The 12,627-nt window shown below is 44.9% G+C and overlaps 1 protein-coding gene and 1 long non-coding RNA gene across 5 annotated transcripts in view; one reads left to right on the top strand and one right to left on the bottom strand.

Moving 5' to 3' along the window:
* The window catches only part of LOC139106036 (putative receptor-type tyrosine-protein phosphatase mosPTP-1), a 254,865-nt gene that overhangs the window by 82,554 nt on the left and 159,684 nt on the right, over positions 1 to 12,627 (top strand). For all 4 annotated transcript variants that reach the window (XM_070662493.1, XM_070662491.1, XM_070662492.1 and 1 more), the window contains exon 2: positions 3,574 to 3,882. In XM_070662493.1, coding sequence (XP_070518594.1) covers positions 3,574 to 3,882 — 309 coding nt within the window. The remainder of the gene's footprint in view (positions 1 to 3,573; positions 3,883 to 12,627) is intronic.
* The window catches only part of LOC139106043 (uncharacterized), a 119,085-nt gene that overhangs the window by 65,576 nt on the left and 40,882 nt on the right, over positions 1 to 12,627 (bottom strand). The window lies entirely within an intron of this gene.

The following is a 12,627-nucleotide window of genomic DNA, read 5'->3' as shown; positions in this document are numbered from 1 at the left end:
GCGATTTAATTGAAAAGTCGTTCTGCTCGATGCCCCGTGAAATTAAAAAAAAAAAAAAAGTTACCGCGTCACGTTTCAGCCCTTTTCATCCCCCGGGAAAAGGAGAAATTTATGGTTTTTCGTAAGCACGGCGGCGGGAATCGGTATGGAAACTTTTTACGACACACTTTTGGCAAAGTTGAAGAAGTAACGAGGCGCGTTCGCGCCGTTTGGTTGCCGCCGCTGTCGCCGTTGCCGTAGTTGTTCAAAAACTCTCGCGTGCGGAGGCTTCTTCTCACGAAGACACGAAGACGGAATCGCGTGCGAAATTTTATTTCCGCACCGGGACGCGCGTGAGTCGAACGCGATCGAAACCGCACCGCGCGATCGGGTAAATTTTTTTCCGCCACGGCGCGCGCGGCGGCGTTATTCACCGCGAAACTTTTTACATTATGTTAACTTGCGCGCAAAATGGACCTTCTCCACCCCCGGAGTAAGCGGCACGCGAGAAAGAAAGACACCGAGTTCAATAAAACGACCACGCGCCAACCCTCGGGGACACTCCCTGCGTTTTCTCCGGGCAAATTACATCGATTACACGTGGAAGCTCGCGCGAAATATAACGCGCAGCGTGGGATCTTTCAGCGCCTCTCGCTGTCATTTAGCATACAAGCTTGCGCGATCGACGTTTCAACACAGGCGCTCAACCGCGTCAACGATGGAGATTAGTTATTAGCCCGTAAACTTTACAACGTTAATATTCTGAATTCACGTGGACCGCGCGATGAAATAACCCGCGGAATTGCGCGAAGCGCACGAGGCCAGTGAAGAGCCCTTTTTTCGCACGACGTCACGCCCGTGAGTTTGCAGCGTAATGAAAACGCGCGCGGGAGAGATTTTCACCTTTGTTCACGAAATTTCTTTCACAATTTCTTTTGTTTGTCTCTCTCTCTCTCTCTCTCTTTTTTTTTTTTTTTGCGTACGTCACACAGAAACCGTCGCGCGCACCGAAACGCATGCGATTACGGGTTTTATTTTCTTGGGCAATCTGCCGTGTCGATTTTACGAGCGTCCTGCGGCCGCGATTGCCTCGTCGTCGCGGGTACAAACGGCAGCGATACTCGTTGAGCCGTTCGAGCACGTTATCGTTATCGTTGCGTCCGCGCGTTCCTTCCCTTTTCTTTTTTTTTTTCCGCCGCCCTTTGCTACGCTCGTGTACCGCGCGGCTATCGGTAACGATCGCCGCCGTTAATAGTTGTAGATTACTTTTCCGCGACCTCGCTAATGTGCATTTTGGCCTATATTTTTTTCTTTTTTTTTTCCTCCTTTTTAGCCGCGCTCTTTTATTTATGGAGACATATTCCGCCGAGAGCTAATCGAGAGCTAACGAAACTCGCAGCCTGCTTTCTCCTTACGGTTCCGTAGATTGGCGATGAAACGTAATGACGTCGGGCGTAAGGGCAGGCGCACGTAGTCCGAGTTTTTAGAGGTACGTAGGAAGCTTTGAGAAGCGACGTATGCTTTAAAATTCCGTTGAGATATCTTCCGACACGAAACGTTTCCCAGTCGACTCATTTCGTGAGTAACTTTGACGTTACGTTTGAAGAAATTTAGTTTTAAAAGTAGATCGATATCATATGCACATACATATATGTATAAGTGTGTGTGCAGATACTGGATATACTTTAAAGTTCTTGGTCGGACAGCTATTCACATTCATGACCGGTCTAACAGAAAGGAAAATAGACAATTTATTTTTGGGACACATATTTGCAATACCGAGCTTCTACCAGGGATGGAAAAATGTGCGATCGACGTATCGGATACTTAAAAATATATTGGACAACTTGATTTCGTACTTCATAATTAATAAACAGCCGCGTTATTTAATTCAAGTGCCCTATTTCGAGCCATCAGAATGAGTTATGATGGCTTTATTGATTAATGAACTGAAATGGGAGTCTTTGGCACGTTTTATAAGAGCGCTTTATTGATTATGAATGTCATTATCATGAAAAAAATCTCGTTTACTCTGACGCAAACGTATACGAAAAATAATGTATCGCTCCCTCTCTTTTTCTCTCGTTTCTCTCTGAAAAAGGCTAAATTTGAATTATTTTGACCAACCGGGCCATCAGTCAAATAGAAATTGCTCCTCGTTAAAATGCAAACAAAAATCCTACTTTCATTTAAAAAATGAAAGACACGTACCTATTAAAAAGATAAAAAATAATAATAAAAAAAGAAAAAAAAAAATTGAAAGGAAAGACTAATGGAATAATTCAACGAAATACAAGAGCAAGAGAGATTTTCGCGAGATTTTTCAAGAATCGAGGAAATATTATTTCGCGACAAATTTGTTATCGTGAGAACAAACGGGACGCCAAGTTGCTCGAGCAAACGACGCGGTTCAAAGAGCGGCTCGTGATTTATGCCGATTGTGAGAGAAAGAGACCGGACGCGCTAAAGGAGTATTACGAGATTCGAACTTGCTCTTTATGCACGTATGAATACGCACGCGTGATTCGAATGCCGTTTTGCGCGAGGCAGATCCGCGCGGCGGAAGCTTTTCCGGAGAGCTTTCGAGAGATTGCGGCGGGAATCCCTTCGTGAATTACCTCGCGATGACCTACCGCATCGTGATGTCCAGAGCGGTCTCGCCACGTACGATCGACAGATTCCGCGCGATACACCGGCGCACATATCTATACGCATACGTGCTCGCGGTGCTTACGAAATCACGCGCCAACTCCTGTCCGTCCGTGCATGGATTTTCATAGATTTTCCGGACGACGATGTTCTCGCAGAAGAGAGAAATAACGGCGCTACGCGTGGCGCCCAGCGTGTGTATCGAAGGTTCTTGCCGAGCGGAGAAAAAAAAAAAAAAAATTGAACTCGTTAGAAAGAAAATTGGATGCCCGGTTATTCAGAATTTCGCGATGCAATATGGCGTAACCGTGGGAGCTTATTCGCGCGCGCCGTATATTTTGCGTTGCAAATTACGATCCGGCGCGGCCGCGTGAAATTTTAAAAGTCGATCGGAAGCCATCTCGCCGCGATGCCGGCCGTGCTCGCGCGCGTACGTTAAGCTTGAGTGTGTACTTTAAACGTTCGCCGCAAACGAATTGTAGCAGCCCGGCCGTTTATGCGCGAGATCATTCGTTAGCGTCGTGCGATTAAAAAATATCGAAGGGAAAAATATTTTCTTTAAACGAAGGAGAAATAAAGTATAAGAAAGAAAGAGAAAACCCGCGCGTGCAAGTCGGAAGAAAAATGGACGCGCCCACCCCACGGTACCCTCGCAATTCTTCTTTTCTTTTTTTTTTTTTCACGTCCGGTCTTACGAGAAAACGGGAGTGGACGCGTTGTAAAGTCAAAGGACGTCTGGTCATTCACCGGGATTTTATTCGCCGGACGGTGAAATTGTCCTGACGCAGGTGAATCTGCGGCGGGACGCCGTTCGTCCGGTCTTTCTCTCGCTCTCTTCCATTCTCATTCCCACCGCGGCACCCCCGCGATCACGTTTGTTTTTATCGCGGTGATAACGCCCCGGTTGCCGTACACCGGAAATAACGGAAAGATCTATGTCCGCAGATGCCATGAATTCGTTGATGGAGGAGGTCGTCGTGGAGGCGGGGAAGAATGTCACGCTGGGCTGTCCGGGAGTGACGGAGGATTCGCTGGTGTTGATGCTCGAGTGGCGGGCAAACGGGATGCGGCTGCTCGAGTATAAGAGCAGAAGCACGACCGTCGTGCGGCGAACGGAACAGAACCGAATGTCCCTGTCGTTGAAAAATTATTCGCTGCAGCTGCACCCCGTCACCGCCTCCGACAGCGGTTCCTACGAGTGTCTCGTCAACAACAGGAACGCGCCGGAAGCCGTGATCAAGCTCATCGTGCGCGGTAAGTGGCGGAATGTTCTTAATCACTTTCCCTCCCCTCTCTCCTGCCCATTCCCTGTTTCCGTTGGACATGTACTTCTCGCGGGTAACAAAGTCGGATAATGTAGACTAGTGCTAGGTGACAGTGCTAGTTAACGACGACAACGTTTTTAATCCTTAAATCGAAATTTAAGTCAAAAACTTTTTTTTTTTCTTTTCATCCTTTTCTTTTATTTTTATCTTGTTACTAAACGTATATTTCTGACTACCGACGGATTGTCGAAGTTAATATACCTTATTACTTGTCGCGATCAAACTTTAAAAAAAAAAGGGAAAAATAAGAAAAATCGGAATTTGAGTAGAAGCGGTAGATTTTTATTCTGAACATCTTTAGCGAATTAAAAACTCGTTCTGCGCTGAACCGTTTGATATTACGTCGATAAATCCCGTCGAGAAACGGCTTTTATTACTTCGCGATCTGTCTTCGTGAAATTTATGGATTTCGCTTGCGAATGGTGGAGATATTATTAACTAACTTATAGCGCACAATCCGCGATAATATAACTCGATAATATCTGCCAGTTTGAGCGCGAATCGTTTTAAATATTTCACTATTTTCCGTGTACGAAATCTTCTAATTCAATTCAAACTTTTTACTATAAATAATATCATATCCAGCTTTCATTTTCCGCAACTCCAGCGACAATAACGTATTGTTATCGATATTTCTTATTGTATCTGATCGAAGGAGATATAAAAGTTCAAATGCGATTCTTCTGTTCTTAGCTGCGAGTTAAAAAAGGGAAGGAACTCTTACTTGCCTCACTTATATTGCCTTTAGCCGTTAGCTATATATGTGTATGGAAAGAATTTTCCGATACACCAGAATTTCTCGGAGCTTAATATTTTTATTTTTTTTTTTTTTTTGTCCAAGTCGAGGTAAAGAATAAATATTAAATCAACTGCTTTTGCTATTATTTTGCATTAAAGTAAAATATATTACGATTATAATTCTCAGAGAATGTTTCGCGAAACAGGTATCGGTGAAAAAACTAAATATAGCAAGTAGCATTAAAAATTAATTGCGATATTGGCTTCTGAATATTTGAGCCAGTTTATAATTTCATAAAAATTACGCATTGATGCATGCGAAAAGAAATTAAGTTAAACTCGTCCCTGCGGATTGTAGCTAATCTCACTTCTTTGATGAATACATAAAATCCCACCGACTTTAATTTTAGCTTATATTTAATTAGAGATATTTCGTCTGAGTCAAAGTACGTAATTCATCGCACTTCGTAAATTCAGATAATATTTATTTATTTATTAACGTTTTAAGTTTCTCTCTAACTCTCTCTTTTTTGCTTTCTCTTTCGCAATCCTGCCGGATCAATTTCGATTAGCATTTTCCGAGTACAATTAAATATTGGTGAGTCATTCATTGTCGCTGCCGATTCGCGTTTAATGAACTGGTTCGCCGGAGCTAAACTCGGTGAGTTTGCGCAAAGTTCGCGAACTTCGGAAGGTAGACCGGTTCGAGCGGCGGCATCACCCATCTTAACAGCCCCGTCGTCTCTCATCGAGCTTCTAATGCTTTATTTTAAAACCGAGTCGCGCTCGTGCGCCGAGTGTTTGCTTTAAGTATTTACGCCTGATTTGAATTCGTCACGTGCAACCCGCCGCGTCAAAAGCAAACTTTTCCCCGAGAGCGGGCCCGCAGACGACGGGGCGACGGGCTGGAATCACGGGAGCGAGCGCGCGACATAACTTCGGCGGCATAAGTTCGGTCGCCGAACTTCACTGCAAAAAAGGAGAAACGGGAACGTAGGACGCTATCGCGTTATGTCGCGGTGATTTGCATTCAATGCACGATCCGTTACTCAATTTGACTAAAAAGTTTGCCCGCGCTAAAACAACGCGAAATTACGCCAGCCGCCGGCTGGCTAGGTGCGTTATTCGCGCGCGAGGGGAGTTTTGCGCGACGATGCGCCCCCGGAGGAATCAATGGTTACGTTCGAGAGACACGAGTGATCGCTAACCGCCCAGTGATTCTTTATTAAGTAAAAAATATTGAATGCAACTAATGCCAGCGATCGCGGAGATCGCGCCCCGAGTCTACATTTTTCACGCCGCGCGTTCGGCATTAAGCGACCTATTCATATCGTATCTTACAGCAGTGTATATACGTGTAATATTATCCTGTATATGTACATTCCGTCGTACGTGCTTCCACTCGAAACTCCGAGCACGTAACACTTCGGCGGTAACCAATATTCACGTTACATCAACCATTAAAATGAACATTTTTCAAATCTTTGCAACGGGAGCGTACGCGCACATCTCACGCGAGCTATTTCACTCGCTCAGGATGGATCCTCGTATTTCCCCTCATTTCTGATTCTCGTAAAGCGCGCATTGAAAAATTCGCAAATTACACCGGTGAAAACGGACGGGCGGTCGAAAATAAATTTCGTATTACTTACTGCCGTCGATCTGTCTCGTTTTATAAAAGTCTCGTATTTTTGTCGTGAAATAATAAACGGGAAAAAATTTTCGCGCGCGTCTGCCTGGCGCGGGTGATACTATACGAAAGTATAAAAACCGTAAAGGGTATTAATAAAGAGTGATACGCGGCGTCCAATCGTTCTCGATTTGCGATTACAAAATGCGTATAAATCTCGCGAATGCTCGCGTTGAAAGTCGTTCGCGGTACTGTCGCCGGAGTTATCATCTCGTTAAGTCGGCAGGCTCGCCGATTTGTTTCGATGGGCGAGCATCGGTGAAAAAGGCGGAGAATACGTGTGCTACTCTTTGGAACGGTATCGCGAGAGCGTGCAAGGGACCCAAAGGGAACGCCCGGAACGAGCTTCGAATTATAGTCTCCCGAAGCTTCGGCGCGGGGAACGGGAACGCTGTTGGTTGACTGCAGCTATGAATAAGCGCGAGTCGTTTAACAGCGTGACGTTTTTTCGACTCGCGGCAAAACAGTTTCATTCATATGCATGACGGGATACGCGGTTCGGCGTGAAAGAGAGCGAGACGGTGGCGCGTACCGGAGAGAGAAAGGGAAAAGAGGGTAAAAAAAAGAAAAAAAAAAAGAAAAAAAAAGAAAAAAAAGAGCGAGAGGAGAACCTTTGCGGAATCTCGGCTAACGAGTCACGATTATTCCTTCTACTTCGCTTAACGAGCGAATGCAGATGCGAAGAGCTTCGCGTTACCGACTTCGGCATTGATCACTGATTCATTGTTTTTACGTTCGCGTCTTGGCGAAGGGGCAGCTCTCGGACGACAGGGCGCGATGGAAAGAGATCGTAAATAATAAAAGAAAAGTGTCGTTAATAAAGAAAAAAAAAAAAAAGGAGGGGGGCGGTTAAGGAGAGCTTGCGAAAATGCGCGTAGGATGTGAAATGGTGAGACGACGGTATTCTTATGCATCACGTGTAGATGACGAGATGAGCTCAGTCGAGGGAAGGATAGTAGCTTGACTGGGTGATCCGAGAATCGAGTTCGAAATGGAGAGAGACGGGAAAGGAGGAATGCGCTCTTGATGGAACAAATAAAATTGTTCTCCCTTGGGATTACCGTGCTGCATGCACTCGGCATCTACGTTGTCAAGATCCGCGAGAGCTTCTCCAAGGATCCGCCACTCCTCTTCTTCTCTCCTACCCTCTCTTTCCCCCGCGTACGTTTTCCCCTCGGTTGATTTTGGTGCGAGCAAATTACGCCTTGGTAGCGACCCAAGAGGCGGGAGCGTCGCCGACAGTTATTTCTTCGACGGCTACTGGTCGCGAGAGTGCAAACGTTTTTCATCCGGGCGTCTCATTTAAGATTAGAACAACGGCATGAGAGAATGGCAAACGCTCGGCGAATAGCCTCGTTCGATTTTATTTCATGTCGGAACGAAGGGATCTCTTCACTGCCGGCAGCCAGCGTGCGCGGAGCAGTCGATTCCATTAGAATGTACAGCCAATACTGTAAAACGAAGGTACTAATACTCCGGGCGCGCAGATGCACGCGCGACCGACTCTTAACCACGTTAGGAAATGCGTTTCGTCGTAATCGAGATCGATTTTCTATGGAGAGGTGGACGCAACGCCGCGCCGGTGCGGCTCGAGTCGCGAAATTCGCGGTGGCATATAAGGTTTTTTTTTTTTAATTATTATTTTTATTTTTTCCTCCCCGTAAAGATACGGAAAACCGATGTCGCGCACGCAGACATTTCATCCGTCGCGACGTCAAAAAATTTCGATTTTGAAAAAACAATTCGCCCTCTTCGGAAATATTTTATTGCACGATTCCGCGTGCTATCTCTGGATTTTTTTTCCCCGCGTGTCATTGCGCGTTTCTCGTATTTCGCGAATTTACACGGTAGCCCAAAAATCCGCGATATGTACATAGAGAGTATCGCAGCTTTTTTTTCGCGACGCGACGGATATACCCGGGGCTTTGCAGCTCGTAATACGATTTGTAATACGTACAGCAGATAGACGAGAAAGAGAAGGAGAGGGAGGGAAAGAGAGAAAAAGAGCAGCCCACCGTGATAAATCTCTAATAAAATATTTCAAGGGTATTATATGTACTTTCTGAGATTAAGGGTGTTGGCTTTGTTTCATGCCACAGATGGGGGAGGATCAGAGTCTGCGGTAGGTCGAGATTTATTTTACATCGCGAGTACACTGATCGTCCGGGTGAACTTCACCGAAGCATTCTTATTGGTACGATAGAGCGAACTTCTTCCGCGGACTTTCGCACGAGGAGGAAAGGAACACACTACCCGCTCTTCACTAACCGGCCGAGATAGTCTCGGCGCAATTCGAAAAGTTCCAAGCGACTCGCCGAAGAGTCCTGCCGTAGCGTTCTCGGATTAGCATACTATTCGTTACTTGGCTATCCCGCGAGTGATCGAATGCCTCGAGTGCAAATTTCTTTTTTTTTTTTTCCTCCCCGGGAATGGATCCTCCAGGTGCGGCAGATCATTTAATCACAGCGCCGGAACGCAGTAATTAAAAATCCCCCTCGGCCAATTATTTTTATCCCCGGCATCGGGCGCGCCGCGATATTGATAATACGAGAAGAAAAACGTCAACTATTTGTCGAGTAATTTTTACCTTTTCCACGCGCAAACGGTTATAATTACATCAATTGCCATTTTCGCGCTGTTTGTATAGCCCGACGCGAACAGTTTCCGCTTTCGCGTATTCGTTCCTGCGCTTGACGCAATAAAATACAATCTGGAAGATTAAATTAATAATAAAAATAAAATTACAATAGTAGGTCCATAAATCTAGACGAACAAAAACATATTGTGTAGTTGTATTAAGGCAATTATTTTACAGCCGCTATGTGCATAGCGGTGCCGGGTTACGCGCGTAGGGATTCTATGCGTAATATCAGGTTTTATTGCGGATTTTAATCGACGGAAATAGAACGAGATTATTTACGTGATTGTATTTAACTTGTTCTATGACGTTATGGCCGACCGGTTGATTTCACGAGATAAATGACTGGTCGCGCGTCGAGCCTTGAATAAAGGCAACGATTTAACGCGCGAGCACAGCGCGCGCACCGCGATATAAATGTGCTCCACCGACTGGAAACTACTTCGGTTTCGAAGATAATGAAGCGTGCGTTGAAAAATGCCGGCTTTTCTAAGCCAAAGCGCACGGCTTACTTCGACAAATCTTTCGCGCAAATTGCCCGCGTTGAGCTTTAATACGTTTTATCACCTCTCTCGCCCTCAAAACGCGCCCGCCCTCAAAACTCTCCAGATTCCTATTTCTGCGACATCGCCCGCGCGACACCGGCATATGCGACGTGAAATAACGCTCGACACAAAAGTCTGTTCCGTCAAAATAATTATCCAATGGACACAATTCGACTGTTGCGCTACATATAAATAAAATAAAGAGAATAAAAATTGATAAGTTCGCTGTTAACGCGCCACAAATGTGCGCAAAGGGTAAAAATAAATATTTTCACTTCTAATGATTATTTATGTTTAACGTCGTAGTCAATAGTCGAAGACGAGGTTTCGTCAGAACGCAGAGTGGCTTCAAAAAATTTGCTCTTGCCGCTATTTACGGTAAACTTTATGACGCTGCAGAATTCTTTTTTCGATGTTTACGAAAGGTAATTTCATTTCTGCAAATAACGAACTCTCGCTTTAATCGAGTTCTAGAATGGAATCCGCGAGATCGACGACGTAGCGCTGTGAATTATGTACCTTATGACACGGTTAATTAAGCGGTATTTAATTTGCGACGAGTCTGTAAGAAGAGCACCTTTACACAAGTAACACTAACATACATATATTTCTAACGCAATTAACGTCTTAAGTAGCAATTTGAAAATTTGCTTGTTTGAAACGAGTATTAGAAGCAAATAAACGATAGATCATTTATTAACAAAAAAAAAAAAAAGAACGAGAGAGATAAAGAGGAAAAAAAAAACGATATTACAAATGCTAACATCCAGCAGGTAGGTGAATTAGAAACGCATCCCGAGCGCGTTAATTGTTACATATTTCCCGTCGCATTAATTTTTTAACGGTGTAAAAGCACTCCAGCCAATTCGCAGTAAAACAATCTACAGCGTAAACTCATTTATGTTTAATACGCGATGAATAATCGCCATAGATTTATCTTTTATAAGGGCATTAATGAATCGGGCCGTCCGACTGTCATTATGCCTGAAAGCGGCAGGGATAACTCGGGTAAACTCCAACATTAGACGGCGTTCTTACTTAGCTAAGAATCGGGTGGTAAACTGCTCTTTCATAAATTAATTTCCATTCGTTCCCGACTAACGAAAACTTACGGGGCGACTGCAGCAGCAGCGAGAGAACGAAGCCCCGCATCCGAAAAGCCGCAGCTGCCGCGACGCGCGTCCCCGTCGCCTTATTCGGCATTATTATTGAAATGATATTCGGCGCGCGCGGTTCGTTCCGCTTTTCTTTCTTTTTTTTTTTTCTTCTTTTTTTTTTCCTTTTTCAGCAAACATTTAAAAGTTCGTTAATAGCCGAAGAAGTTGTCAACGTGGCCGTGGAAGAACGGAAAAATGCGAGCGGGCTGTTGCATAAATTTCCCGAACGAAAGTTTCGCGAGGAGGAATTTAATAATTGCCGAGATAAATCAGGTGGATACGCATTAAAAAGTCGCGGGACTTTCTTAGATTTATAATAGAGGAATTAGCCGTTTAACGTCACGCTTTTATAAAGACCTCCGGCATTAGTTTCGTTTAGCTAAAGAGAAATTCGGATGGCGACCGGGATGAGTATCGCCGTGTCTTTGTCCCGCACGCCGCGGTAGTGGCGAATCATCGAAGTGAACAACAGCGCGAATTGGACCATGAAAATCTCAACCGAAATCCAGAGGACAGAAGATCAGAAGAGAGAGGAATATTCACCGAAAATTTCAATCCGAGTCAAATGCGCAGCTGCATTTATACGTTTCGTTGTGAAAGTCAAAGCGCCGCGCGAGTGTCCATGTGGTTGTCGATACCGAAAGGAACTTTGTAGTCGACATAGTTGAAATACTTGCGTGCACCGCGTGTATGTGAAAAGCAGAGATAAAGAGAAGGATAGGGGAAAAGAGATAGATATAAAAGACCTGGATTTCGTAATATCTCGAATACGCAGCGGAGTATTTCGTTGATGATGGCGCATCAATATTGAATCAAATAAATAACACCGAAATAATAAATACGTTCGAACGTTCCATATTGCCGCGCGAATGCGGAATTCCAAAAATCCAAGTAACAGACCCTGTGCTTAATCCTTAAACTCCTAATATTAACGTCTTTCTCGGGAGCCCTGGCTGTAAATCGCACGAGGTGCATTATCCTTAAGTGGATTATTCAACTCTGCGACTAAATTATTACAGATGTACAAATAAGATTGTTTAATAATATGCGAGGTAAAAAATTCAAAAAAAATTTTTTGATATACTTATGTTTAAAATCGCGAACGGAAAAAAATGTATTAGCCAATTTTCGCCGGCGACAAGTTCGCGGGATAAAAAAAAACGAGTGTATGATACGTTTGATTGCTGTTGCTTAAACGGAGTTGCAGCGTGAGATGCAGAAACCACCGGGAGAGCGTACGCGGGTCGAATGTCGAAGGCGGTTTCGTGGTATCGATGCCAAAGCGCCTGTCGGAGTTAGTCGAAAAGCCGCGGAGGTTTCAGACAGGCTTCAGGAAGGCGGACGATACTGGTCGCGCGTAGAAGTGAATAATGCAACGCATCACGTCGGTGAAGCTGCGCCGCGCCGCTACAAATCTCATCCGCCGAGGGCGATCTTACCGGATCCGCTCGTTCCTTTCGACGCTTTGGCGTTTACCCCGGTCTACATCGCTATCGGCGACAGTGCATTCTCGCTTCGCGATCCCTCGTGTTTATTGATATTTCATTACGCCGCTCACGGAAAGTATAATATATATTCGCGGGGCGTCAAGCGACGTCGCGCGATTCGATTTCAATACGCGTTGTGAATGCGCCGTGAATTCCAAGAGTGATACTTTGATATCGCGAGACGTGAATACGACGTTTCGACGCCGCCCTTCTCGTCGCGTGCAGTCTATTTTCGAAAATGACGAAACGACGTCACCCTCGTTTCCTTTCTTTCTCCTCCCCTCCCGTCAAGATAAAGAAAGCGGAAGTTTTCGCGATATTAGAATTTAGCGGGCAATATACGAGAACGCGTAAATGGCGCTATCGGATAGCTTAGCCTCTAAAAAGGCTCAGAGGCACGAAGAGGTTCTTAAGCCCGA

This window comes from Cardiocondyla obscurior, linkage group LG10 (genome assembly GCF_019399895.1).
Source record: "Cardiocondyla obscurior isolate alpha-2009 linkage group LG10, Cobs3.1, whole genome shotgun sequence".
NCBI classification, from domain to species: Eukaryota; Metazoa; Arthropoda; class Insecta; order Hymenoptera; family Formicidae; genus Cardiocondyla; species Cardiocondyla obscurior.
This window is presented reverse-complemented; position numbering and strand designations above follow the sequence as displayed.